This window comes from Convolutriloba macropyga, chromosome 4 (assembly GCF_964194025.1).
Source record: "Convolutriloba macropyga chromosome 4, txConMacr16.3, whole genome shotgun sequence".
Classification (NCBI taxonomy): domain Eukaryota; kingdom Metazoa; phylum Xenacoelomorpha; order Acoela; family Convolutidae; genus Convolutriloba; species Convolutriloba macropyga.
The window spans coordinates 38,896,219-38,922,712 of NC_134471.1; the positions used below are offsets into that span (position 1 = coordinate 38,896,219).

Sequence of the window (26,494 nt, forward strand, 5' to 3'; positions counted from 1 at the left end):
TCAATCCCAATGTGCGTCAAGCGGGTCAATGGTGGCTATTTTCCGGCAATTTGCCGGCTATGTTTATTTATGCATCTGTGAGGTCGGTAGTTCGAAATCGTAAGTAAAAACCGAGAAATATAATTCATGCAGATTGACTGACACGAGTGTCTTATTCTAGATTTGGATTGCGCTAACCGCACGTTTGATGTGCTGAAATGTTATTTTGTGTTTAGTTGCAATCAATTGACTGAGTTTCCGGAGTCACTTGCACGAGTCACTAGGCTGAAGACTCTGTCTATGAAGAGCAATCGGATAGCATCTGTCTCGCCCCACATCAACAGACTGGTCAATCTGCAGAAACTGGTTAGACTACATTAACGCTCTCTGATCAGCATTAAATGACGGGAAGTGAGTGACAGTAAAAGTTATCCCAATCTCTCTCAGGAAGGTTTCGACTAATCTATTTTAGAAAAAGATGACTACTGAAAATATTTCTAAGGCTATTTCTGAAAATACCTCTGATTAATTGCTCTCAAACGAAGTTTTTAGCAATTATATTAGTCCTGTTGGTCATTTTTTGCACAGCTAACTAGTCTCCCAAGTATGCGATTCAAACTGTTTTGGAGACTTATACTTATGATGGTGCGGTTCTTAGAAGTTGACACCCCCCCCCCCCTCATTTCACCCCCAATCCTTACCCATGCACCTCGTTCAGCCAAAGACCTCCTCCCACCGTTGCCGCCCTGCCCGCGTCACACCCCCCCCCCCCCCCCCCCCTCCGCCACCGCCCCCAGCACAGCAGCCCCGCCCCCATCAGGCCCTCTCCCCTTCATCCACCCCCGGTACACCCCCCTCCCCGCTGCGCTCACCTCATGCCCCTTCAATTAAGCTATAGCCTCACTAAACCGTGGTTAGCTACTGACGGAGCCAACCGGTCGTTTGAGAGCAGAAGTTAAACGGTTATGTTTAATAGCCGCCTCAGCTTCTCAGCCGGCTATTAAACACCTCATATTTTTTTACAATTCAAAGAATTTGAATTGTAGTGGAGCTCTGTCTTATTTTTTAAGATCTGTTCACACATTTTCATGATTTTTGAAGTCAAATTGGAGTAGTGATTTTGGTCACGCCGAAACAGGAAGTGGAGCGAAAAAGCGAGTGGTCTTGCGGCGTGAAATTTTTTCACTCATTTTAAAGTAGAGTGAGAAAACGGTGTTTGAAGAAAAATTCGCTTTCTCGATGGTGTTCACATGCGGCAATTTCACTTCGATTTTTACTATTTTTTTTAATATCCGCACAGCGATAGCTGGGGCTATTATTCGCCTTCTCTTGGTTTTTTTTTATTTCGTCGTCATGATTTTTGTTAGGACCATATGACGTCACAGCCACTTTTGTTCATTCGTTCATGCAATTTTAACTGAATTGCATGTGACGTCATTTTTTGCTCTTAATGGAGCGAGTTTTTTGTTCATGCGCTCGATTAAAATTTTGGTCATACTTGACTTAACTCACTCTCAAAAATGACTTCCTCACTCTGAAATTGACTTTTATTTACTTTAATTCAAAGAGATAAGGTCAAATGGGTGTGTGTCACTCTAAATGAAGGTTATTTGAGATCAGCTAATAGAGGCAGCAATAACTTATACAGATTTTTAATCAAAATATAACAGATCAGCCTTCAAAGAAAAGACGAATTTTTTTGGTCTGTCCTTTTACTGTTTTTTTTTAGACTGCCGATCTACGAATCTATTGCGGCTATTTTCTGGCAATCTGCCAGCTATGTTTTCGATTTTTTGGATCCGTTTTTTTCATGGATTTCGCAATCCATTCATTGTTCACTCTAGGCCTAGTTTTTTATCTGAACCAAATCTCCCTTTCTCGGTAGTGGTTTTTTGTTCATATGCGGTATTTTATTTTTGATTTTTAAAAGCCGCCGTCATCTTCTCAGCCGGCTATTATAGCGCTCCTATTTTTTTAACTTCTTCGAACTTTTTTTCGCTTTACCATTTTGCCGATTTTTCAGCATTTTGCTTGAAATCTTTTTGACTTCTCTAGGCTAGTATCTCTTCTCTGATTCTGCTAAAAGTGAATTTGAACATCAGTTGCTCAGCAAAGCAATTCAAAATGAACAGAGTCAGAATAAAAAATTGAAGTCAGAAATAGAAACGGGATAAACCCAAAAAGCCCAATTTTAGATGCCCGCTATTTGAACGTCGTTCCTATAAGTCTTAGTTACCATCTCTTATGCTTATTGGTATTGATAGTAGCCCCTGTAGCCTCTCTCTAAGAAACAGAAGAATGTTCAACTACGAAATGCCATCAAAATAGATCGGACTTAAAAAATGTTTTTGTACAAAAATCTTTTTCGATATCTTCTATTCTTTCAATCCCAATCATGCTTATTGGAATCAACGGCGGCTATTTTCCGGCAATCTGCCGGGTATGTTCTGTTTTTTTTTAAATTTTTTTTAATCTTATTTTTATTTTCTCAATTCACTCATAGTCCGTTCTAGGTCTATTCTTTTGTTTAGTCAAAGAAAATTCTTTGAATTTTATGTCAGGACTTGTCCTGTTATGTTTTTACTTCGTTGAATGAAAATTGTTCGCCTTACCTTAGTTCACAGCTTGTTCAACATTTTGCGTGAAATCTTTTTGACTTTTCTAGGCTAACTTCACTCGTCTCTCATTCTGCTAAAAGTGCTTTTAGACAGTAGTTGCTCAGCAAAAAATTCGAAATGAACAGAGTCAGAATAAAAAAAACGAAATCAGAAATAGAAACGGGATAAAGCCCAATTTTGGATGCCCGTTACTCGAACTTTGTTCTTAGTTACCATCTCTAATGCTTATTGGTATTGCTACTAGCTCCCGTATCGTCTCACTATGAAACAGGAGTATGTTCAATTCCAAAATGACATCAAAATAGTTAGCACTTTAAAATTGTTTGTAAAAAAATCACTTGTTTTTCATTAGTTTTTCTCTTCTTGAAATCTCAATCTTGGTTACTGGAATCAACAGCGGCTATTTTCCGGCAGTCTGCCGGGTATGTAAGAGAGAAGGTGTAAACACGACTTATCTATAATGAGAAAATTGCAATATTAACGTATGAGAATATTAGAATTATAGAAGAATTGATTTGTGTTGTAGGATCTGAGCCATAACGAGATCACCACTTTGCCTGACGAGTTATGTGGTCTGACATCTCTGAGGTGTCTCAACGTACGCCAAAATGCCTTGAGGACTCTTCCTGAAGGTAATCATTAAAAAATTCTCCTGATGTCAATTAAATTGTCTAAAATTTTGTAATCTTGAATGTGTAAGGGTCAGGGATGTGTATTTTGAATGGTTGATAAATATGAGCAGTGCAAGTTCGTCAATTCAGTTGTTAATACTGCGACTCTACTATCCAGTTGGCTGACTCTATAAAGCGTTGCAAAATAACATAGCGTTGCAATATAACATAGCGTTGCAAAATAACTCAGAATTTAACTTAGAAATGAGAACGTTTTTGCCTCGAACCACGTGAATGGGTTGAATGAAATAGCAGAAGAAGAGAGAGAGAGAGAGAGAGAGAGAGAGAGAGCAAGCTGGAAAGCTAGCGGGACCACACGAACACTAGGAATGCAGCCAAAATAGTTTTTCTCGATTTTAATAGCGAGTAATTAATAGCCGCTTCAGCTTCTCAGCCGGCTATTATAGCGCTCCTATTTTTTTTAAACAATTCAAAGAATTTCAATTGTATTGGGGTGCTGTCTTTTTACGACTCGAAGAGGAGTATTGGAGAAGTTTTTTTAATCACTTTAGTTGGAGTGAATTTTGAAGCAGGAAATGAAAGGCGTGAAAAATTTTGGAGTGGTTTTGGTCCTGAACAAAATTGAAGAATGGAGCGAAAAGAGAGTGGTTTTTTGTTCATTCCGTTGTTTTCGAGAGAGCGAAAAATTAAGGTGTAAAAAAATAAGGTCTGTAAGCGAGCGAAATTTTGTGTTCACGTGCGGCATTTTAAAACCATTTTTTCGTTTATTTTTTGGTTTGGAAATTTGATTATGATATTCTAATTTTGGGGTTGTTTTAATAGTGGTTTGTAGGTTTCCGGTCATTAAAACGAATTTTATACTATTGTGCAGGTTTTTCAGCTATTTTGCTGAATTTTAGGCGAATTCACGCAATTTTTAGCAGTTTTTTTATTATAGTGCTTTTTATGGGCTTTGAATAGACGCATAGTAGTAATGGAGACTTTAGATACCAAGTGATTACAGTTTCATCATTGGTATTAAAAGATTTTTTCGTTAAGAAATGACAATAAACTGAGATTTTTAATTATTTTTTAAATTTTTTGCTGTTTTTCGTTTTTTCTTATCTTAGCCTGTTTTACTTCTTTTACTTGTTTTGCTTAGCCTGTTTTACTTGCCTATTGTTTTGGAAGCTTTTCAATACTCTATTTGCTCTAATAAACGTTTTTTGGCTCTATGTGCTCCCGTGAAATTAAAAATGCATAATTTTTTCTGAGATTTTGTTTCCAGTTGGTTTTAAATGGCCTCTGTGTTCTTCAAGTTTATAGCGTTTGGGGATGCCTATAGATCAAATTAGTTGTTTTTGATGCATTTTGATGGTTTTGATATCAGTTATAAGTAATTTTGGTAAAGATAATAGTAATTTTTATGAAGATTTCCGAGAATTTTCGTGTTTTGCTTATTTTTGCTGAAATCTTCGGATTGTGTGCTTTTTGCTTATTTTTATGTTCTAGTTTTCAATACGAATTTCTAGAGTTGTTGTTTAAATTTATTTAGTGCACTTTTCAATGACATATTACAAACTCTTTCTTCTTTTTTTCTTCGCTTTTACTTTTATAAATCGACAATGTTTTGGATTGTTGGAGGCTTGACAATAAAAAGTATATTTTATTTAAAATAATGATTTGGATTCAGCATAATGGCAGTTGATTCGTAATTTGTGGCTAAGTTTTGTTGCATTTTTACAGAGAATTTTTTTTGTTTTGCTCTTCATTTCTTTTCTCTTACCGCCGTTTTCTCTACTTGAAAATTTTGTTAGGTTTTTCTCTCAATTTGCATCGATTCAACGAAATAAAACTAAAAGTATCGCATGGGTTTTCGCCAAAAGTTGATTTTTAAAACTTGTAAATCAATGTGTAATTTTGATCATATGCTTTATTGTCTTTTCTGGTCAGATACTTATTGTTCTTTTTCATTTTCTTGTTTTAAAGTGATTTGTGTTATTTAGTAGGATAAGCATTATGTTAGCCGTTATTGTCACTCAGTAGTTTTTTGTTAGTTAGGGTTGGTAGTTTTCTCCTTTGAATCGTTTCGGGAATTCTTCCGGCAATGTTTGAAGTTCTGTTCACACATTTTCATGAGTGTATTGGAGTAGGGATTTTGGTAACGCCGAAACAGGAAGTGGAGCGAAAAAGCGAGTGCTGTTGCGGCGTGAAGTTTATTCGCTCTAATTTTCAAATAGAGTGAGAAGAAAACGGTGTTTGAACAAAAATTCGCTAGTTGTTTTTTGTTCACATGCGGCAGTTCCACTTTGATTTTTACTTTTTTTTCGATTTTTTTGATCGAATTTTTTTCCGAATGCGTTTCACAATCCATTCATGGTTCACTCTAGGCCTATTTTTGTTTTGAACCAAATTTCCATTTCTCTGGGGATTTTTTGTTCACATGTGGAATTTTGACATTAATTTTCTGTTTTTTTTTCTGATTTTTTTTAGAAATGGTTTTCACAATTCACTCATAGTCCGTTCTAGGTCTAGTCTTTTGTTTAGTCAATGAAATTCTTTGATTTGTACTTTAGGACTGGTCGTGCTTTGTTTTTTACTTTGTCGAATGAAAATTTTTTTGCTTTACCTTAATTCACAGCTTGTTCAACATTTTGCTTGAAATCTTTTTGACTTCTGTAGGCTAGTTTCACTCTTCTCTCATTCTGCTCAAAGTGGTTTTAGACTGCAGTTGCGCAGAAAAGCAATTTAAATTGAAAAGAGTGAGTGTCAAAAAAGAAATCAGAAATAGAAACGGGAAAAACTCAGAGCCCAGTTTTAGATGCCCATTTCTCGAACTTCGTTCTTATAAGTCTTAGTTATCATCTCTAATGCTTATTGGTATTGATACTAGCTCCCGTATCGTCTCACCATGAAACAGGGGTATGTTCAACTGCAAATTGACATCAAATTAGTTCGCACTTTAAAAAATTGCGCTTTTCTACAAAAATCATATTCAGGCTTTTTGTTTTCAATGAGAAGTCAATTATGATAGATGTTTTTAATCACAGTGGAGTATTAAAGTTAAAAAAAACAGAAAGACCAATACTTAGGTGGGTAAAACTCAGAAATTCAATAAATCTTTAAAACAGGCAAAAACCATTCGCTACTCATTGGCGTTTAAAATCAATTTGAAAAACTTCGTGCCCTGAATTTGAAAAACTTAATGGTTTTTGTCTTCTTTTGATCTTTTACTGAATTTTTGGGTTTGAATTTATGGTTTTCTGATAGCAGTTCGTTTTTTAACTTCGTTTACGAGGTTTCAAAAATTCTTAATGAATTTTTGCTTCGCCCGTATTTGTTGATTTTTTTTACTTGTCACGTGATATCTTTAGTGTCGAGTCTTACCAGTTTCGAAAGAATTTAAATGAAATTATTTAATTTTATAGTTCATAGCTGATGGTGCTTATGACTTTAGCACTTTTTTTCATGTGTTTGTTAATTTTTGAACTTTGCTCCTAGTTTTTCTTCTAGGTGTGTTGTCATTTCCTCCCATTAATGAGATGTCTAATTTGCCTTCTTTTAAGGCATATGTTAATTCGTGTCAATGTTTTAAGTCTTTTCTGATGGCTTATATCTCCATTTTTTGAAAAATACTAGTTTGTGAACTTTTAGTTTTCCCCTATTTTACTTTTTGTTTCTCAGTCTAGGTAATGTAAGCTTTCAAATTTTTGAGTATTCGATATATTTTTCTGTTTTATTGGCTTCTGTTAATAACTTTTGATTTTTTTAAAAGATGGAGACGTCTTGTATTTGGAAACTTTTAGTGACTTTGTGAATCTTGCTTGCGTTTAATCAATTTTCTGTCGCTACGCTTGTATTCACAATACACGTGTTGTTCTTATTGAGGCAAATAGCCAGGTAGTTCAGGACTAGTCAAGATGCGATCGTTTTTCTCTTGGTTGCTAACAGTTTGATCCATATGCGTTCTAACTTCGTCCATTTGCAATTTCTTGAATTTATCAACGCTAGCTAGTGCTTTTATGACTATTTGTTGTCATAATTAAGTGAATATTTACTTTTTATTGTATTTCTGTTGTCTTAGCGCATAGTATCATTATTAAAACGTCTCATTGGCTGTGATGAGGCAAAAATGAGTCCCATTAGTGGTTTCAGTTCTTGTCTAGTGGTTTTCTTGTCTAGTATACTCCGACACTATTTCTTAGCAATTTTTAATGATTTTTTGAGCTTCGCGAGTGTTTGTTTGTTACATTTTGTTGTCTTTTCATTGAATCTCATTAGGTACAGGTCTTAAAGCTTGCTAATGGGGACTATTTTAATCAATTCATTTGTTTCACTTTGAAGACAATGCTTTCTAAGACGTTGATATTAATTGTTTTTAAGAATTTTTATCAAATTTTTGAGTTTGCGAGTTTTTATAGTTCAATTTGTTTTCTTTCTAGTCATGGATGCCTAACTTAATCGAAATGATTAAGTTTGTAGCTAGTGCTTTCTACGACTTAGGCACTTTTTTCGAAAAGTTTTGGTGAATTGTTAACGTTTATTAATTGTTGAATTTATTGCTGTTTTTCTTAATCTCATTAATGACAGATTTCATAGTATACTATTAAAAAATAGCGAATTATCTAATTTATCGCGTCTGTTAATAAAGTCTTCTCTTAAGATGAAAATTGATTTCTCAAAAAATGAAAATTGATTTTTTTTACTCTTCCATGTTTTGTTGTTTTTCTTGTGGTGTAATCGTTTAGTCACAAGACAACAATTCTTTTAGGCCTTCGAGTGTAGCTGAATTTTGGTAAATTTCGCTTTAACTTATAGATAATGTTTTTTCTTTACTTAGATACGTTTGTTTTCGAAATGTTTAAGTGAATTTGTGAATCTTGTTTTCATTCGTAGTTTTGTTGTCACTTTTTCAGACATTAGAACTGCTAAAAGGTTTTCTGATCCTTGACTTTTTATGAGATGTTGTGGTTGAGGATTTTGTCATGTAGTTATGGTTTTCTGTTTATTTGACGCATTTGGCTTCTAAAGATAATCTGGTTTTTGCTAATTTCTTCAGTTTTTGCTTTTTTGCCCTGTCTGTCATTGCTTCCAAAGAGGTTGATGTTTTGTGTACCCTTCCGAACGATACGTAGAGTCAATGTTTTCATGAAGTGTTTTTCTGTTTAGTGATTCTCAAAACACTAAATCTTGGATAAAGAAATTTTTCAACTGTTTTTATAATTTTTTGTTCTATTTTGTGCTTATAGGGTCATCGGCTTTGTTGACTGTTTTAGTTTGATGTTACTGTAATCGTCATGTTATTAGTTATTACAATTCTCTGGATTTTAATTCAGGACTTGTCCGGCTAGGTTTTTAAATTCGTTTTACCTTTAATTCGTTTTCACTTAATTCGTTCTACCATTTTTGGCGAAATCGTTCAAGGCCACAAGAAATCGTTCAAAAGCAAAATTAAACGATGCGGATTAAACCAATAAAACCCGGGCAGTAGGACCTAATGTTTAGTGTGTATTAAGTAGTCTAAGTTCCTTAGAGTGTCCTGCTAATTGTCCTGCTAATTTATGCTCATAGTCCTCCAATTTAGAGGCTTAAATCACATCATTTTGGGATCTTATGAAACTGCAGACCAAATTAGAACAGTTTTTGACACTTAGAAAATGAATTCAGATTGTCGTCAAGTTTTTATTTCAGTTTTCTCAACTGTTTCAATGTCAACGGCGGTTTTTTCCAGTGTTTAGTCTTAGCTTTACCTGTTGACCCTATTGCCTTTTTTTGCATTCATACTAATATCTGTTTCTTTTTAAGAAGTACGAATAAGCATAATTACCAAATCCAGTGAAAACACGTTTTTTAAATTGTTGTAAATAAACAATCTGTTATTTCATTTTTTATTCCTGTTCCATCCTCAATCGGGGTAATGGGAATCAATGCGGGTAATTTTCCATCAATCTGCGGCGTATGTTTGTTCTAGCGCAAAATTTAACTTTTGCTGTTCGAAATTGTTATTTGGCATTAAGTTATTTTGCATATTGTAGCCCCAGGAACCTTTGACCCTATTTTTAACAAGGAGGCTCGGTAATGTGCGTTCGCACAAGGTTCCGACCGCGCTCATCCACATTTTTGACTTAATTGGCTGTCAAATGATGAAGAGATAGAAAACTTTCAAAAACATACTCATCCTTCAATAAGCAACAAATGAAATACGATAATACCACGCTAGAGGGCCGATGAAAGTTGTTGATAATAGGACTAATAGAAAGGACAATAATAAAAACCAAACGACAAACATTATTTACGACCAAAACTCGATGTCTATAATAAAAATAATCATAACAAAATCAAACTCGCATCAGATAAAAACCGAAACAAAACAATTTGACCTATACTTCATAAATAAATATATGGAACCTGTCCCCAGTGCGACTGGTCAATAGGTTGACAAAAAAGAGCAAATGTGTGCGAAGTTCAAAAATGCTTTTCCATTTTGAAAACAATTAATTTCACCTTTATTCATGTCTTTAGATATCAAACAATAGATGTTTCATCAAACATAAGATGAAAACAATGAAATGTTTTTTATATCTTCATAGGAAGCAATTGAGACTTGTCATTATCCAATTTTCAATTGCGAAAAATTTCAAAGCTAATGGGACTCACGATTATTGCTATGAATTAAAAAGAAAAAAAGACCTTTAAAATGTACAAATATATAAAAATCGTAACATTTTTTGAAATCCCGTAGTAAGAGTAAAAAAGCCGAGAAACAAATGTTCAAAGCTGAAACCGTTATAAAGATTAACTTATAGTTCACTGGAGCTGGTCTGTGACCGTTTTTGCAGAGACTGAGCTACAAATCGACTGAGAAACTATTTAAAAACTGACAAAATTCAAAAACCCAAATGTTTTTGAAAAAACTATATGTTCAAAAGCCATAACAGACTTAGGGTTTAAATAAAAAGCGATGGATTAAGTTGTAAAACTTCAGGAAGCCGAAACTACAAACATTTTACGATATCACACTCCTCAAGGCACTATTATTATATGATGTTATCTGCAAGAACTGTAAATCTTCACTTTCTCCTCATCGCAACATGAACGAGTCTTCCTTATAAAAGAACTAGGTAGACATGACAACAAAAACAAACCCAAAAATCGAACTGTATCGAAATCTCGAAAATTTTTTATTAAACTGAATGGTCGAAGGAATCAGTCACAACGTATAACCAAGCGCGAAAACAAAGTTCGAACTAACAAAGCTAATTGAGACATCTAATTAGTGAGATAGAGTTACATGGTGACGAAAATGAAAGCAAAAAGACAATTAAATTTTTTCTCAAATTTAATTTGAAAGTCATAAAACAAACAGCTATAAACAGTAATCTCTATTTAGGTTGAGCTATACAACCCGGGGTAGCAATTGAGATCTATAGTTATCAGGTATCAGGTATTCGTACAACAACAAAAAAGAAGGAAGAACATAGGCAAAAACAAAAAGTTAACAAAAGTCGTATAACTTGAGATAACTGTCTCAGGATCAAAAATCATAAGCTATTCAAAATAAAATTAGCATCTGCAACGCTGTGCATTAGATGCGCCATTCTGCAACGCTGTGCATTTTTCTGCTATGCTTTCCTTCTAATGGACCTATCAATAATGTTATAATTCGCAAAAAAAAACAAAATGAACATAAAGTAACGCAATTATGCTCAAAAATGAAAAAAAAAAAATTGAGAACGCTTAGTATCAAAACAAAGACCATTAGTTGAATGTAAACCGTTAGCGACATTATTTTAAAACTCACAGGTAATCGGTTTTTGCCTGTTTTTATGGAGATTGCGCCCGAAATTGAGAGAAATAAGATAAAACATTTGCAAAGTTCAAAAATTCTTCGATATTTTCTTAAAACAAAAATATTCAAAGTGATAGCAGACATTAGATAACAACTGAAAGAATTATCTAGGTTCATTTTGCACCTCCTCTAAAGCTAACTGGATCTTTGATTGGAGACACTAAGTCATTGGGCTACAAAAAGTATAACAAATGAAAGAAAAACTCAAGAAGTCCCAAAAAAATTTTACGAAAACAATTGGTCAGAGCCATAAAAACAACGAGCTTTACTCTGAAACCATATAATCTCCTTTACCATTAGGCCTCGTTTATTGAATCTGGTATCATTTTTAATTGATCCCTGATTTGAAATTCTTGTCAGTAAATTACAAAAAAACATTTACATAGCGGATTTTTTTTTAAAAAAAGGTTGCACCCCATCAAAATCTAAAAGATTATATAATTTAAGGATCGATCCATGGTGAGATCAAGGTCAGCCCCGATTTCGGTGTGCGTCTAAGAAAATACTGAATTGTTCAAATGGTTGCGAAATAGATAATTTTTAAACAAATTATTTTGGTCAAAAATAAATAATGCATTTTGTTTAATTATCGAGTTTAAATTTGCAAAAAACTGGAAAAATTATTATTCCAGAAGACTCCTGAAGCCAGTAGGAGTACAAATAGTTATTTTTTAGCTTAAAAAGAATATGTCCACAGTTTTAAGGTGTCTGCTAACAGCACATTTGAAGCAAAAGGGCTAAAAAAATCAAATTTGCTCCCTTTGACAGTTTTGAAAAATTTAGCGTAAATTCTAGCCAAAAACCTCATCGAACAATTCAACAACCCTCCTCTATCTTTAGAGATAAAATTTATAACACTACAGTTAACAATTTTAACATCTTTTAGCAAAATTGACGAAAATTTGGTCAAATTTACCGAAAATGTGACTAAAAACAGTTGAATTACGTCTCTTATTCACAAAACTTCAAACCTCGATAACTCCCTATAAAAAGCAAAAATTGAAAAAATCTTTTCAATTCCATATTCTACGCTGGACGGGCTTTCTAATGATACCACTCACAACTCTCTACGATGATTATATCGATCGGCCAAAATTGTCTGAACAAAAAAAAAACCCATTTCAGTATATAGTTCCTCCCCCACTAAAGTGAGTCGGAACAATTATATTATGTTTTGACAGGTTAAATTTAATAGCAGGGTTATAATTTTTGGTTTAGCTATTCGAAAAAATTCGAAGTTCAAAACAAATTGCTTCAGATATGGGCCAACTGACGTTATATGAGTTAGATGTCTCATCCAACAGACTGCGAACCCTTCCTCTGTCTTTGATTCTAATGAGAACTTGTCTCAAACAGTTGGCAGTGCACAGCAACCCACTAGACTCACCCCCTCTACATATCGCTCTCCGAGGCAGAACACACGTGCTCAACTATCTGGCCAAGCAGGAGGTCACCGAGAGGGTCAAAATGGGTCTTCTTATGCAACAACAGCAACCTGTTGGGGGGTTGGTCCCAACATTTAATTTTGGGTAAGTAGAGGAAAAATAAACAAGATTTTCACGGTTCCACTTGTTAATTATCTACTAATTATCTACCATACGGCACTTTAACATGCTACTATATGTGAAAATAGCACGTGCGAATGGAAAGTTATAAATATATACTCACTAAGGCGGGGAGGAGGTAGGCTTGTTATAGATCCGATAGGCTGTTTAGATTTCAAATATTGGGTAGAATTTTGGTTATCCTTCACCGTTCTTAGCAGTGAATTACTACCTGCAAATCAGCGGTTCAGCTGTTGTAAAATTAGCTGGGTTACAATAATCTCGTCATTCCAAAAGATGAGTAACTAAAGACATTACTGTGGTCTTAAATGCTAGTTAATAATCTCCTTGCGACTATTAAGACACATTTTATGGTCCTATTTTATGATCTTGGTGATTCATGGTGATTCAAGATTGCTGATAACATTTATATCATTGGAAGTTTTGTTTGAATGTTCTGCATGTACTATAGTTCACAAAAGTTTGTCTAGAATTTTTCTGTGTTGACTAAAGTTTTGCTGAAGATTCACGGGCGTGTGTTTTATAATTTGAACCTGCATGGTGTACTTGGAGACAAGATAGTGATGAACTATGACCTCGAGATCTAAGTCAGTTTCTAAGCTAACAAAGAAAAGCGACAAAGACTATTGATAGGGTGTTATTTCAGTGCTTCACATGGTTTAAACTCTACAGTCAAAACGACATCCTCAAGCAGTCGAGATTCTGGCTACCAGACGAGTGAAGGGAGCGAGGAACGAATCGTTAGGAATGCCTGGGCCAGCAAGTCATTTCCCTCTCAACCCTCAAATGCAAGCAGATCAACCAGATCGTCTAGTCTGTGCAACGGACCATCGACCCCAAATGTGGCCATAGCTCAGAATGGTGGCGACAGGAATTCCGGGAGCAATATACCGAGTTCCGCTGATGCAAGGTGCTCTAGTGTTTAATTGATTGAAAAGGTTTTATTAATAGCCGCCTCAGCTTCTCAGCCGGCTATTATGGCGCTCCTATTTTTTACGACTCGAAGAGGAGTATTGGTTTTCTTGAGGTCTTTTTTTACCGGAAGTACAATTCGTTGATACGGCGTTTTGACCTAAAAGCAAAAGAGTAAAATTGCCGGTGAACTATTTTTTTCTGAGCGAGAAGTTTTTGGATCATGCGCTTCGATCAGCGAATGACTTTTCGACTTTGAAACGTGTTTTTGAGAGAATGGTGCGTATAGATCACCCTTTTTGACCGTTTCTTCGTCCATTTGACTCAATTTCTTTGCTTGTAATTTGGTTTTTTGTATGAGTAGTTTTTGACCAATGCTGCATTAATGTGTAGCTCGCTGAAATTGATAGCATAAAGTTTTTGAGCGCCTAATAATGCGTTTTAATCGCACAATAGGCACATATTTCTCTATTTTTCATTTAATTTTTGGATTTTTTTATTGATTTGTTTGCTTTTGGATCCTTGAAAGGACATTTTTCTAGAAAATAATTTCATTTGGCAACGTCCTCTAGACAGTTTTAACATGAGGCATATATAGCTTACCTCATTTTTGCCTTATAAAACTTTAAATATATTAATCCCATTTTTGTCCAATTGTCTGTTTTTTGTTAGTTTTTTGTTTTAGTTAGTTTAAAAGTCTTTTTGTGCACCGGCACGGATTTTTATTTTGTATTATGAATAATTGGTTTAGTTTTTGGTGTCTTTGAAATTTACTGAAAAATTTGTTTTATAAACGCAGTTTTAACGATATTTTTACGGCAATTTTTCAAAATATTTGGTGTTCCAAATCTTTGAACCGTTATAACTTTTTTGTTGAAGTAGTCTTTTTTTGTTTCTTTGTTCTTTTTTGGCGATGCTTTTGTATTATACAAACTCGAGCATGTTTTTTTCTAGCTTTCTCCGCAGACCTATGATATTTTTTAAATTTCAATTTCATACTTTTTGAAAAAATTGTTTTTCAAATTTTTTCTTGTTTGCAATTGATTTCATAATGTACCACGTAGGTTTTTCTGGGTTCAGTTTTTCGAACTTTGACTGATATTTAAATTTTGTGAACATTTGGAACTAGGTTTTTTTATTTTCTGCTTTTAAGTGGTTACTCTGTTACTTTTTTTTCAAGATTATTTATATTTTGAATTATTTTGTCTGCTATCTCCAACAAGAAGACGCCAAAGGAAATGGTTTTTCTTGAGTCCTCTTAATGTAGGTTTTCTTTTTTGAGGTAAGCAATTTTTAAGGTTGATAAGGGCATTATGCTTTCAGACTGTCTTTTGGGTCGCAGAGTTAATTGTGGAGCGCTGATTTTGTTTGAAAAATATCTTTAGTTACTTTGAGACAATTTTCAGCCGGTCAGTTTTTTAGCCTATCAATTTTTTCCATTCTCAAGATTTTTGGCCAATTTTCAACATACCAGATATTTTTAGTAATATAAAAGTTTGCAATATCAAGATGTCTCAATGAGTGTCTTCTCTCAACTTTTTGTCTTTAATTGCAAATTTTTGAGTTCTTTCTTTTAATCTGGAATGATTTACTTGTTTTTATGTAAGCTAGTTTCAATGACATCAATGCTGAAATCTTTCTCGTTATATTTTTTTAACAAATATTTTAATCAAAGCTGTTGAGGTAAAGAATATCTGTTTTCAGACAAAAGATAATGGTTTCGGTGGTAGTTACGGTTTTGCTGGTGAAGTTCCGACGCTTTGAGTTGCTTCTGGAGTTCTTCCGGCCATGTTTTTTTAACTTGTCGTACTGAAGTTTTTCGCTTTACCTTAGTTTACAACTTGTTTAACATTTTACATGAAATCTTTATGACTTCTCTAGGCTAGTTTTACTCCTCTCTCATTCTGTTAAAAGTGTTTTTAGACAGCAATTGCTCAGCAAAGCAATTCAAAATGAACAGAGTCAGTATCAAGGAACCTAATCAGAAATAGAAACGAGATAAACCCATAAAGCCCAATTTTAGATGCGCGTTATTTTAACTTTGTTCTTAGTTACCATCTCTACTGCTTATGGCATTGATACTAGCCCCTGTGTCGTCTCGCTACGAAACAGTCGTGCGTTCAGCTCCAAAATGGCATCAAAATAGTTCGTACTTTAAAATTGTTTGTGTACAAAAATCATTAGTTTTTAGTTTTTCATTAGTTTTTTCTCTTTTTTCAATCCCAATATTGGTTTTGGTTATCAACGCCGGTTAGGCAATCTGCCGTTTATGGTTTATAATTGTTTTGGTTAGGATTTGGATCTTAACATGCTTGGGCATTTCAACACAATTATTTAGTCATGAAACAGGAATCATTTATTATAGCTGCGAAGCTAAGCGTAGCTATATTGCGGTGCTCTTGGTTTTTTTACAATTCAAAGAATTTGAATTGTATTGGGGCGCTGTCTTTTTTTAAGATCTGTTCACACATTTTCATGATTTTTGAAGACAAATTGGAGTAGTGATTTTGGTCACGCCGAAACAGGAAATGGAGCGAAAAAGCGAGTGGTTTTGCGTTGTGAAATTTTGTTGCTCTAATTTTAAAGTAGAGTGAGAATACGGTGTTTGAACAAAAATTCGCTTTATCGGTAGTGGTTTTTTGTTCACATGCGGCAATTTCACTTTGATTTTTTCTGTTTTTTCGATTTTTTGGATCGGATTTTTTTCTAAATGGTTTTTCCAATCCATTTATAGTCTGTTCTAGGTCTAGTTTTCTGTTTAGTCAATGAAAATTCTTTGAATTGTACGTCAGGACTTGTCCTGCTATGTTTTTTGTTTCGTCGTCTGACGCTCTTTTTTCGTTTTACATTTGTTCACACAGCAAAGCTGAAAAAGTCAAATTTTCTGAATGACTTCATCCTCTCACTAACGGCATTTGCGCGCGTGACGTCATTTTTCACTCGCTTTTGCGAAAGTTTTTAGGTTATTGGCCTGATTAGATTTTGATCATACGTGACTTACCTCACTCAATAAATTGACTTTTGCACTTTAAAAGTTTAGTTTGAATTTGTTTAAGTTCAAAGGAACTCATATGTGCAGTAAAGGTCACTAATAAGAGGCTTCTGTGGAATGATTTTTATCGCTGAATGTTTTTAACATAGTTTTTTAAGCGGCGTCGATTTTTTTTTTCAATTTAGATCTGTGTCTGTTTCTATCTCTTATATGCCACGCAGGTCTTCTTTTACGCAGCTATTCCGGCAATCTGCCGGCTATGTTATGAAAGTTTTACAGTATTGATAATTTTCAATGAGATAATCCTGCTTGATTGTTAATTCTGGTTTCTGTACGACTGCAGCTTACTTTGCCCCTGTTTCAGCCTCTGTCAGCTCTGCGCTATTAGATGCTTTGAGCAATTTTCTGCATTCGATCTTAATGTTGGACGTAATTTCAGGCACGTTGGAGATGCACCACCCCAAACGTCTTTTAATGACAGACTGTCAAAGCTGCGAAGTTCTGATAAGTCGCTCAGTTTAGATAGAACCAACATCCCAAACGAACATTCCATGTATTCTCATTCAAAACAGAACAATTCACGCGCAATTAACGCATTGGGTGATACAGCAATCGTGCCATCAGAAGTAAGTGTGACGAAAAGAATCTGTATTCCTGCCTCTTCGTTCGCAGTTGCTTCAAACAGGAAGGTGACTGCGATTAACCGGGCGTCTCATGATAGCGTAGATTCAACGTCATCAACATTAACTGATCGCAGTGCCGAACACTCGCCAGCTCGGTAAGCAGTAGCTATAATGAATTCTATCTGCACGTGTACGTACAACGAGTCATATTTCTTCTCTGACGGCGAAGAGCCGATTAATTAATTGGGGTAGAAAAAATCTTTGTAAAATTAATGGAGCCTTAAATATTGTCTAATTTTTGCAACCAACTCTTGGAAGAGTAGCAATTCGGCATAGCCGATTGAATACTATGAATTGTAAATCAGATGGGTTTTTGGGCACGAATGGAAGACACTTTTATCTGCATCTTTTGGAAGATGAACTGATGATGGTTAATATCTATATAACTATTGATTTGTTCTTACCTGATTCAAGTGGGTAGGAAACAAACTTATTTGATTACCAATAACTGTGCTTTGCAATCTACATGTCCTTCTTAACTAAAGTTCTGAATTTACATTCGTTCTTTTTTTGCCATGTCGCCGGTAAATTGAAAATTGATGGTCATTCCTTTTTGTCTTGTAGAATTTAGTTTAAACAGTTGTCAATTCAAGTTCATGTCACCAATCTAAAATCTACTTGCAAGCATCTTTTGCCCAGTCTAATTATTTTGATTTCGTGCGGTAGTCATCAAACATCCTTTTTCCCATACGTTTTGAGTTGAGCTGGTAACTGCATTAAATTTGGGCACAACTGTCTTCATTTTTGTGCTAAATTTGTGTATTACAGAAACACGTCAAACTCAACGTGTGTTTCTCCAAATGGCCATACTGAACCTCATAGAAGTCGAAATGCAAAAGACGAAATCAACCTCGCTGACTTCGAAGACTTTGATGACGACGAAGGTGATGACGATGACGCAATGTTCGCATCTATCAGGCGCAGGTCAAACGCTTTGAGTTTCAGTGACTCTGAGAACAAACCTGGTACCACAGTTGGTCAAGATTTACAGAATGATCAGACCCCGACGTGCGAAGAGGTTCCGTATGACGAGGAACGCAAATGTCCAGTAAGTCTGCTTGACTCAAGCTTTTTACTCTCGAAAATTTGTTAGTGATCAAGATGATTCGCTGTCTCTCAATATGGTTCACAATATTGGGAGCCAGCATTCGATTACAATTTCGTGGTAGCCTGATTCGAGTGAAAATTAGTTTCTGAAATAAATTCTACTGCTGGTCACTGTCATATTGAGTAGATTGTTCTATCCTTGTTTTCTGCTTTCACTAAACCTCAGATTTAAATAATTGTGCTTAAAATCTCAAGTTTGATTACTCAGATTGACGATGCGCATGCACAAATAGATGCTATTAAAGCGGCAGTCTTGTTTTCTGATCGAAACCGGAGCTGCTATCTAATCAGCTGACTGCCACAAAGTTTAGACAATAAGCAGTCTTTTGTCGCCAGAAATCCAGGTTCAATGAGACTTCGGTAGCATTTTGTTTTATTTTTGCATTTTCTCAAGGAAAGGGGTTCTAAGCAAATCAACAGAAAAGAGCATCCACTAATTCAATGCCGATTTAGGAGGATCCAATCATTCATCAAATAATATTTATTGGCTGACATGTCCATAACTCGTATCGTAGGTCATTATGAATTACACTCTTAAGCAAAACCTGTAACATTGATTTGAGCTGATCTTAGTATTTCTGTCCGTATGATGATTTGTCTTGTTAATTGCTCTCGAATGAAGTTTCAGCAATTATTGTAAACGTGTTGGTCTTTTTTATGCGAAATTTTCGGTAGACCTTTTCGAGTGACTTTTGCGACAATGACTTATTCGTTTTACGGTATCTAAATTTCGCTCTTTCACACAATTCAGTAGCTGAACTCATATTTCCGGCATTTCACAACAAAAGGTCAACAAAAAAGAGGCGAAATCAGTATATTTTTTACTTTACATTTTACAGTGATATATAATAACCTCTAATAACGTCATTTTAAGCCCCCTCTGTGAATTTAGTTACTGTACCCCTCCCATCCCCGACTTAAGCAGGCTATAAAAGATCTGAGCTCCCCCTATTCATTTAAGAGCAATCGTTCCGACGTTAGTCGGTTTTGTTTTTGATTGCTCTCGAACGAAGTTATCATTGTGTCATTAACGACGCTTGTAGCAATTATATTAGTCCTGTTGCTCTTTTTTATGCGATTTTTCGCGTGGTCGATTTTTCGCCTGACCCATTTGTCTTTTCGTCCTCAAAAATTAGATAAATAGGTAGCGCACAACGGGCATTAAGTTCTCTTAGAGCCTTTCAGCTCACTAATGTCCAAGTATGCGATTCACAGAAACTGTTTTGGAAACTTATACTTATGGTGTGAAGGGCGGTTGAACCCCCCCCCCCCATCAACCCCTCACATCTGCCCACTCACTTCACCCGCACCCCAACCCCCCCCCCAATCCTCACCCCTGCAAATTGTTCAGACCGTCACCCCGTGCAGGCAGTGGACCCCCCTCCCACCGTCCCCAAACCCACCCTGCTGTTGCCCCCCATCATCCCCCGCTGCGCTCATCACGCCCCTTCAATTAAGCTAAAGCTAGCCTCACTAAACCGTTGCTAGGTACTGACGAAGCCAACCGAACCGCTGGTTTGAGAGGAATTCGCTCGACGTTAGTCAGTTATGTTTTTCTTTCTGATTAACTTCTTCCTTCTCCCCCTTTCAACTTTTCCGTGATCTAAATTCGTCTCTTATTCGCCATTTTTACGGTTAAAATCAATTGGCGACAGTTAACTACAAAAAGTCACATGACTAGTGAGAAGAAATTGAGTTCGTTTTAAATTTTCTAGTGATCGCTAATAGCTTCATTTTAGGTCCCGGGTAATTAATTTATCTCGAAGGATATTTTAAGCAATTATTGTAAAAGAGTGTCATTTTCAGTGCAAAATGTTTGCCTGGTCGTTTCCTTCGGTGTTCTTTGTCTTGCTTGAGGGACTTGACCTTGAAACAAACTAGATACTGGTAAAGCCCGAGGGCATTAAGTACCTTAAGATCTTAAGGAGCGCTAAGACTACAGTTCTGCAAAAGTTATGATGAATGCTTGAAGAGGTAAATATTTATGATCTGACCAGAGATTTTGGACCCCATCCTTTATTTTCATCTAAAACTAGCCTCCCAATGTCCGAGCTAGATACAACCAAATCCAACCCCTCGCCTGTCGCACGAGAATAATTCCCACGGTAGTCGTTTATGCTTAATAGCCGCTGTCATGTTCTCAGACGGCTATTAGTATGCTCCAAATTTTTGTGTACTTTTTTTGCTTTGGCAAATTTTGCCGCTTTTTTGAATTTGTGTGGTTAATAGCCGCTGTCAGCCTCTGAAACGGCTATTTTTTAGGCGCTCTCCTTTTTACAATTCAAAGAATTTGAATTGTATTGGGGCGCTGTCTTTTTTTTAAGATCTGTTAACGTATTTCCATGATTTTTGAAGTCAGATTAGAGTCAAAACAGAAAGTGGAGCGAAAAAGCGAGTGCTTTTGCGGAGTGGATTTTTTTCGCTCTAATTTTAAAGTAGAGTGAGAAAACGATTTTTACTGTTTTTTCGATTTTTTACTGATTTTTACTGTTTTTTCGATCGGATTTTTTTCTAAGTGCTTTTCCCAATCCATTAATAGTTCATTGTAGGCCTAGTTTTTTGTTTGAACCTAATTTCTATTTCTCGCTTATGGTTTTTTGTTCCAATGCAGCAGTTTGACATTGATTTTGTTTTTTTTTTTATTTTTTTTAACTGATTTTGTTAGAAATGCTTTTCCCAATTCACTCTTAGTTAGTTCTTGTTTGTCTAGTCAATGAAAATTCTTTGAATTGTACGTCAGGACTTGTCCTGCTATGTTTTTTTTTAAATTCGCTTTACCTTTTAATCACGTTTTTCGTTTTTCGACTTTCACATTTGACTTGACTTACTTCACTCACTGTTTCAACTGAATGGTGTTTAAATCCAATCACCCAATGAATTACGCAAGTTACTGAATACAGTAAAGGTCAAAAGAACAAAATCAAAATAGACGGGATAAACCGATAAAGGCCGGTCATTAAGTCATTGAGAATTAGGTTATCAAAGTTCATTAGAGTGTTGGCTAGCTGACATTGGTATTAAGGTTATAACCTTTCAGTTTAGAAGCTGAATTAAGGATAGTTATAGAATAACAGCTGAAACTGCGCGCCGAATTAGAACATTTTTTGACAATAAAAAAATAGAAAAAAATTCGGTCAAATTCTTCTTTTTTTTCTGATTTAATCCCGATGTGCATCAAGCGCGTCAACGGTGGCTATTTTCGGGCAATCTGCCGGCTGTTATCTTTTTGAATTTTTTGGGCAAGATTTTCTCGGTACTAATTCTACTTCTCAAAGTGCTTTTACACATTTGCACAGCATTTGCTCAGCAAAGCAATATAAACTAAACAGACTCAATATTTAAAAACGAAGTCCCAAAATAGAAATGGGATGAGCACATATAGCAAAGCAGTGAGATCTTTGTTGCCAATTCTAATTAATAGCCGCACAGCGATAGCTGGGGCTATTATTGACCTTCTCTTGGTTTTTTACAATTCAAAGAATTTGAATTGTATTGGGGCGCTGTCTTTTTTTTAAGATCTGTTCACATTTTCATGATTTTTGAAGTCAAATTGGAGTAGTGATTTTGGTCACGCCGAAACAGGAAGTGGAGCGAAAAAGCGAGTGGTTTTGCGGCGTGAAATTTTTTTGCTCTAATTTTAAAGTGGATTGAGAAAACGGTGTTTTAAAAAAAATTCGCTTTCTCGCTGCTGGCTTTTTGTTCACGTTCGGTAATTTCACTTGATTTTTACTGTTGTTTTCGATTTTTTGGATCGGTCGGATTTTTTTCTAAATGGTTTTCCCAATCCATTCATAGTCCGTTCTAGGTATAGTTTTCTGTTTAGTCAATGAAAATTCTTTGAATTGTACGTCAGGACTTGTCCTGCTATGTTTTTTTGTTTCGTCGTCATGATTTTTGTTACGACCATATGACGTCACAGCCACTTTTTTTTCATTCGTTCATGCAATTTCAACTGAATTGCATGTGTGACGTCATTTTTCGCTCTTAGTTGAGCGAGTTTTTTTGTTCATGCGCGTGATTAAATTTTTGGTCACACTTGACTTACCTCACTCTCAAAAATGACTTCCTCACATTGAAATTGACTTTTATTTACTTTAATTCAAAGAGATAAGGTCAAATGGGTGTGTGTCACTCTAAATGAAGGTTATTTGAGATCAGCTAATAGAGGCAGCAATAAGTTATAAAGATTTTTAATCAAAATATAACAGATCAGCCTTCAATGAAAAGACGAATTTTTTTTGGTCTGTCTTTTTTTTCACTGTTTTTCTTAGACTGCCGATCTACGAATCTATTGCGGCTATTTTCTGGCAATCTGCCAGCTATGTTTACTGTTTTTTTTGAGACTGCCGATCTACGAATCTATTGCGGCTATTTTCTGGCAATCTGCCAGCTATGTTTTAAATTGCTAATGATTTTAATGCCTGTATACGTTCTTTGAGAGCGGAGTGTGCCTACTACGAAAGAAATAAATAATTAGCGAGCACATTTGTCTTTTCCCAATCGGGGTCTTGGGAATCAATGGCCGCAATCGGCAGGATATATTTTTTGCCCCCGCTTCAATTAAAGCAGACGGCAGTAATGGAATCGAGCCGCTGCTAGTCATCTGAGGACAAATCCGATGTTGGTTCGTTATGTTTGCTTGATATTTTTGCTCTTGTTCCCTGCAATGTGATTACTGAAAGTGAAATACTTTGCATTCGGAGATAGTTTTCAACAGAAATTACGCGTGCGTCAGGTTTCATTGTAGCAATATTTTTCAAGCTAACTGATGTGCAAAACTCCTTATATTGGTCTTTTTTAATTGCTCTCAAACGAAGTTTTTAGCAATTATATTAGTCCTGTGGTCTTTTTTATACGAGTTTTCATTTGATCGATTTTTCGCCTAACCCATTTGACTTTTTGGCCTCAAAAACGGGATAAACAGGTAGCGTCCAGAGGGCATTAAGTTAAGTTCTCTTAGAGCCTTTCAGCTCACTAGTCTCCAATCGCATATTCACATAAACTGTTTTGGAGACGTATACTCATGGTGTGAAGGGTGGTTCTTTGTTCTTTGAGTTTGACCCCCCCCCCCCCCCCCCCCACACACACACACACACACGCCTCTCCCACTTCAGTGCCCCCACTCCTACACATCGTTTAGGCTGTAAGGACGTAACTGTTAGTAACTAAATAAATCTAAGCGAGAGAATATTAACCAATCAGATTCAAGTATTTAAATACGCATAGAAATCGTTCCAATTTACGTATACTGTTCGGAAAAAGTTCGTAAAACCTAATTTTAAGTAAATAATACCATGATATGTATCGAATAAGGCGGTTTTCGGCTTAATATTTTTAGGTTCTTTAGACGATTTTTGATCGATTATGAACTGATTCTGACGTCAATGATATCAGACAAAAAACCAGTAAAAGAGCATCAAAAACCTTGCCGTCTAAACTCTCACTTGTTGCTATGTACGTCACAATCTTGATTTGACTATTTATACGTTGATTTGACTATTTATACGTTACTTTATATCGATTTGAAAGAAGAATTCAGCTTAAGAAAGAGTGTTTTACACCTTTATATTGATGCCGCTCCGGGTTTACGTATATTTCATTTCTTTTAGTCTAATTGTTGTGATAAACTTATTAACCAGATAGACTTTGAGCTGTTCCTTTTCCCACTCCGCATCGACGAGACTGTTCAATTTGGGGCGTGCGGACCTGTTCCGTTGAGTCCAAACAGCACAAAATAAGGTCGTGTATGAGCACTGCGTGCTATGAGTGTTTGCGGAAACTTTGAACCACAGTCATCTCTAGTCAGATGCAATGCTTGCGACGCTGTAAACACTGTTAAGAATGTGAAAACATTCGGGAGTCACGACTACTTTCGGATTATTTTGGACGTCCTGGCCACAAGGGAAGATGAAAGGTCGTCACTATTTACAAAATTCTTCCCCAACCCATGCAGCCCCTGCGTGAGACTTGAACACTGTCAACATGGGAAGAACGTAACAAATGGTGAGGTCAGTGAAGAGGACAGATGTTCTTTTTGGAGCACAATATATTCGAGCTGCCTTGATCAAACTCGACGATTAGGTCATTTGAGGCTTCAGATCTACAGTTGATGCACTTCAAGTCCTGGAACTTCCAGAAAGAAAAGACTGTAAGAACAGAACAATTTTTTTGCAGTGAATTGATTAAAAACGATTTTAGACGGCAAGTAACCCCCAATCCCCTGAACTTTTGATATTGAATGGGGTAGTCAAATCAAAATTTTCTGGATAACTGGTCACCAACAACCCCCACAGTCCAATTTTTTAAGAGCAAAAAAGTTCGATTTTGGAATTTTTTAGTAGGTTAACCGAAAATTTGAGAAAAAGTGACCAAATCGGATCGTATATCAAAAAATTACCTCTGATATAGAGAAAACCGAGAAAACATTGTGCTAAAATGTTCAATTTTGAAAATTTTTGGTCAATTTTGATGCAATTCTTAAAACCTTAGAAAATCAATACCGAATATTGACAAACCGTTTTTTCAAGCTTAAAACCGTCCAGTTTACTGGATTACCGTTCCGTAATCAAGAATTTGCAAAAAAATTGACCAAGAGAAAAAATTGGACAAGAGCATAAAATTTTGACAAATTTCTCAAAATTTTGATTTTTCAATTAGAAGGCTCGTCAATTGAGTGAAACTCAATACACACAGAAAATCTGTGAAAATTCACATCCTCCGGCCTACAAAATTTTTTTTATCAAATTCCAGTATTTGTTCCGTCGCTCGTTTATTTAACGTTTGAGGTCCTTTTTGTTCTTTCGCTCGTCAATTAACCGTGTTCCGCTTTTTTTCCAATAACGTCGCTCTCCCAAAACTTCGATTTTCGTTTTCTTCGCTACTTTTCAGATTTTCGATGTAGTATGTCATATGTGATGAAGTATGTTGTTGCTTTTGCTGTAGTATGTTGAGTATGCTAGTATGCTGGTTTGTTGTTTAGGTCTTATAGCTTTCTAGGGTGTGACTTAAGTTTATTCTCGAGTTACGGCTGGATTGTCCTGGACTTTTTCAACTTTACTAACTTACTAGCCCCCCTGTTGTAGTATATTAGTTCTTGCTGCTGTATGTTTTCGTGTATCTGTACGATTGTTAGTTGGTTTGGTTTGTTGCCTTCTAGGGTGTGACTTAAGTTTATTCTGGAGTTACGGCTAGATTGTTTCTTCATTTTTCCAGCTTTCATAGACTACAAAAGCGCTGCATATTAATTAATATTTGCTGTAGTTTGTTTAATATTGTTGGTATGCTGATCGGTTGTTTAGGTTTGATTTTTGCTAGGGTGTGACTTAAGTTTATTCTGGAGTTACGGCTAGTAATTTTCTTGCTCTTTTCATCCTTTAAGTACACAATTGTTTGCCGTAATTTAGTTTGATATTTTCATATGTTAAACCCCATAATGACTTGTGTTAGTTTGTCTCTTGCAGTAGCATCCCTCCTTCTCCCTAGGTTGTGACTTAAGTTTGTTCTGCAGTTACGGCTAGTTTGTTTGGTTGAGTTTGCTGCTTTGGTCTGCTAGCATAGTGATTCCCGACCTCACCGCTCGCTGCTTAATCGTCTCCCGCCCGTTCCGACCCGCCTTTCTGTTTCGTTGCGCGCTACTCGCTGAACGCCTCCGTTCCGTCCGTCTCGTTTCCCGTTTCTTCGTGCGTTGCTCGTTCAGCGTTTCCGTCTCGTCCGTTGCGTCGCCCGTTTACTACCCGCGTTTTCGCCCGTTCCGTTCCCTGTTGCGTTGCGCATCGTTCGCCCGTCCTTCCGGCACCGTCCGCTTCGTTTCCCGTTTCGTCGTGCTTCGTCCACCCAGTCCTCTTTCCCCGGTTGCCTGTGTTCTTGTTTAGTCTCACGTTGCTTTCAAGCACGTTAGACGCACTCTATAATTTCTTACTCACTTGCGCCGAGTAATTCATTACTCGGTAACTTCTTTTCTGCTCTCCGACGTCTTGATTATCAAGTCGTCGTCATTTGGGTTCGGTATAACCCGCATTCCACGTGTTTGGTTGAAAGTCACGCTACATTGATAAACTAGCCATTTCAATATCATGGCCGAACAGCAGGATAAATTGAAAAAGCTCTTTAATGCAAGATCTAATTTGGAATCTGAATTACGTAACATCCATAAGGACATCACAGATGCCATAGATCGTC

General features: G+C 36.0%; 1 protein-coding gene across 1 annotated transcript in view; it reads left to right on the top strand.

The window, feature by feature from the left end:
* Positions 1-26,494, top strand: part of LOC142338424 (uncharacterized) — a 51,677-nt gene that overhangs the window by 10,687 nt on the left and 14,496 nt on the right. Inside the window, exons 3-8 of the mRNA XM_075388182.1 lie at positions 216-345; positions 3,124-3,229; positions 12,316-12,586; positions 13,269-13,532; positions 16,966-17,304; positions 17,978-18,257. Of these exons, the coding sequence (XP_075244297.1) occupies positions 216-345; positions 3,124-3,229; positions 12,316-12,586; positions 13,269-13,532; positions 16,966-17,304; positions 17,978-18,257 (1,390 nt within the window). The remainder of the gene's footprint in view (positions 1-215; positions 346-3,123; positions 3,230-12,315; positions 12,587-13,268; positions 13,533-16,965; positions 17,305-17,977; positions 18,258-26,494) is intronic.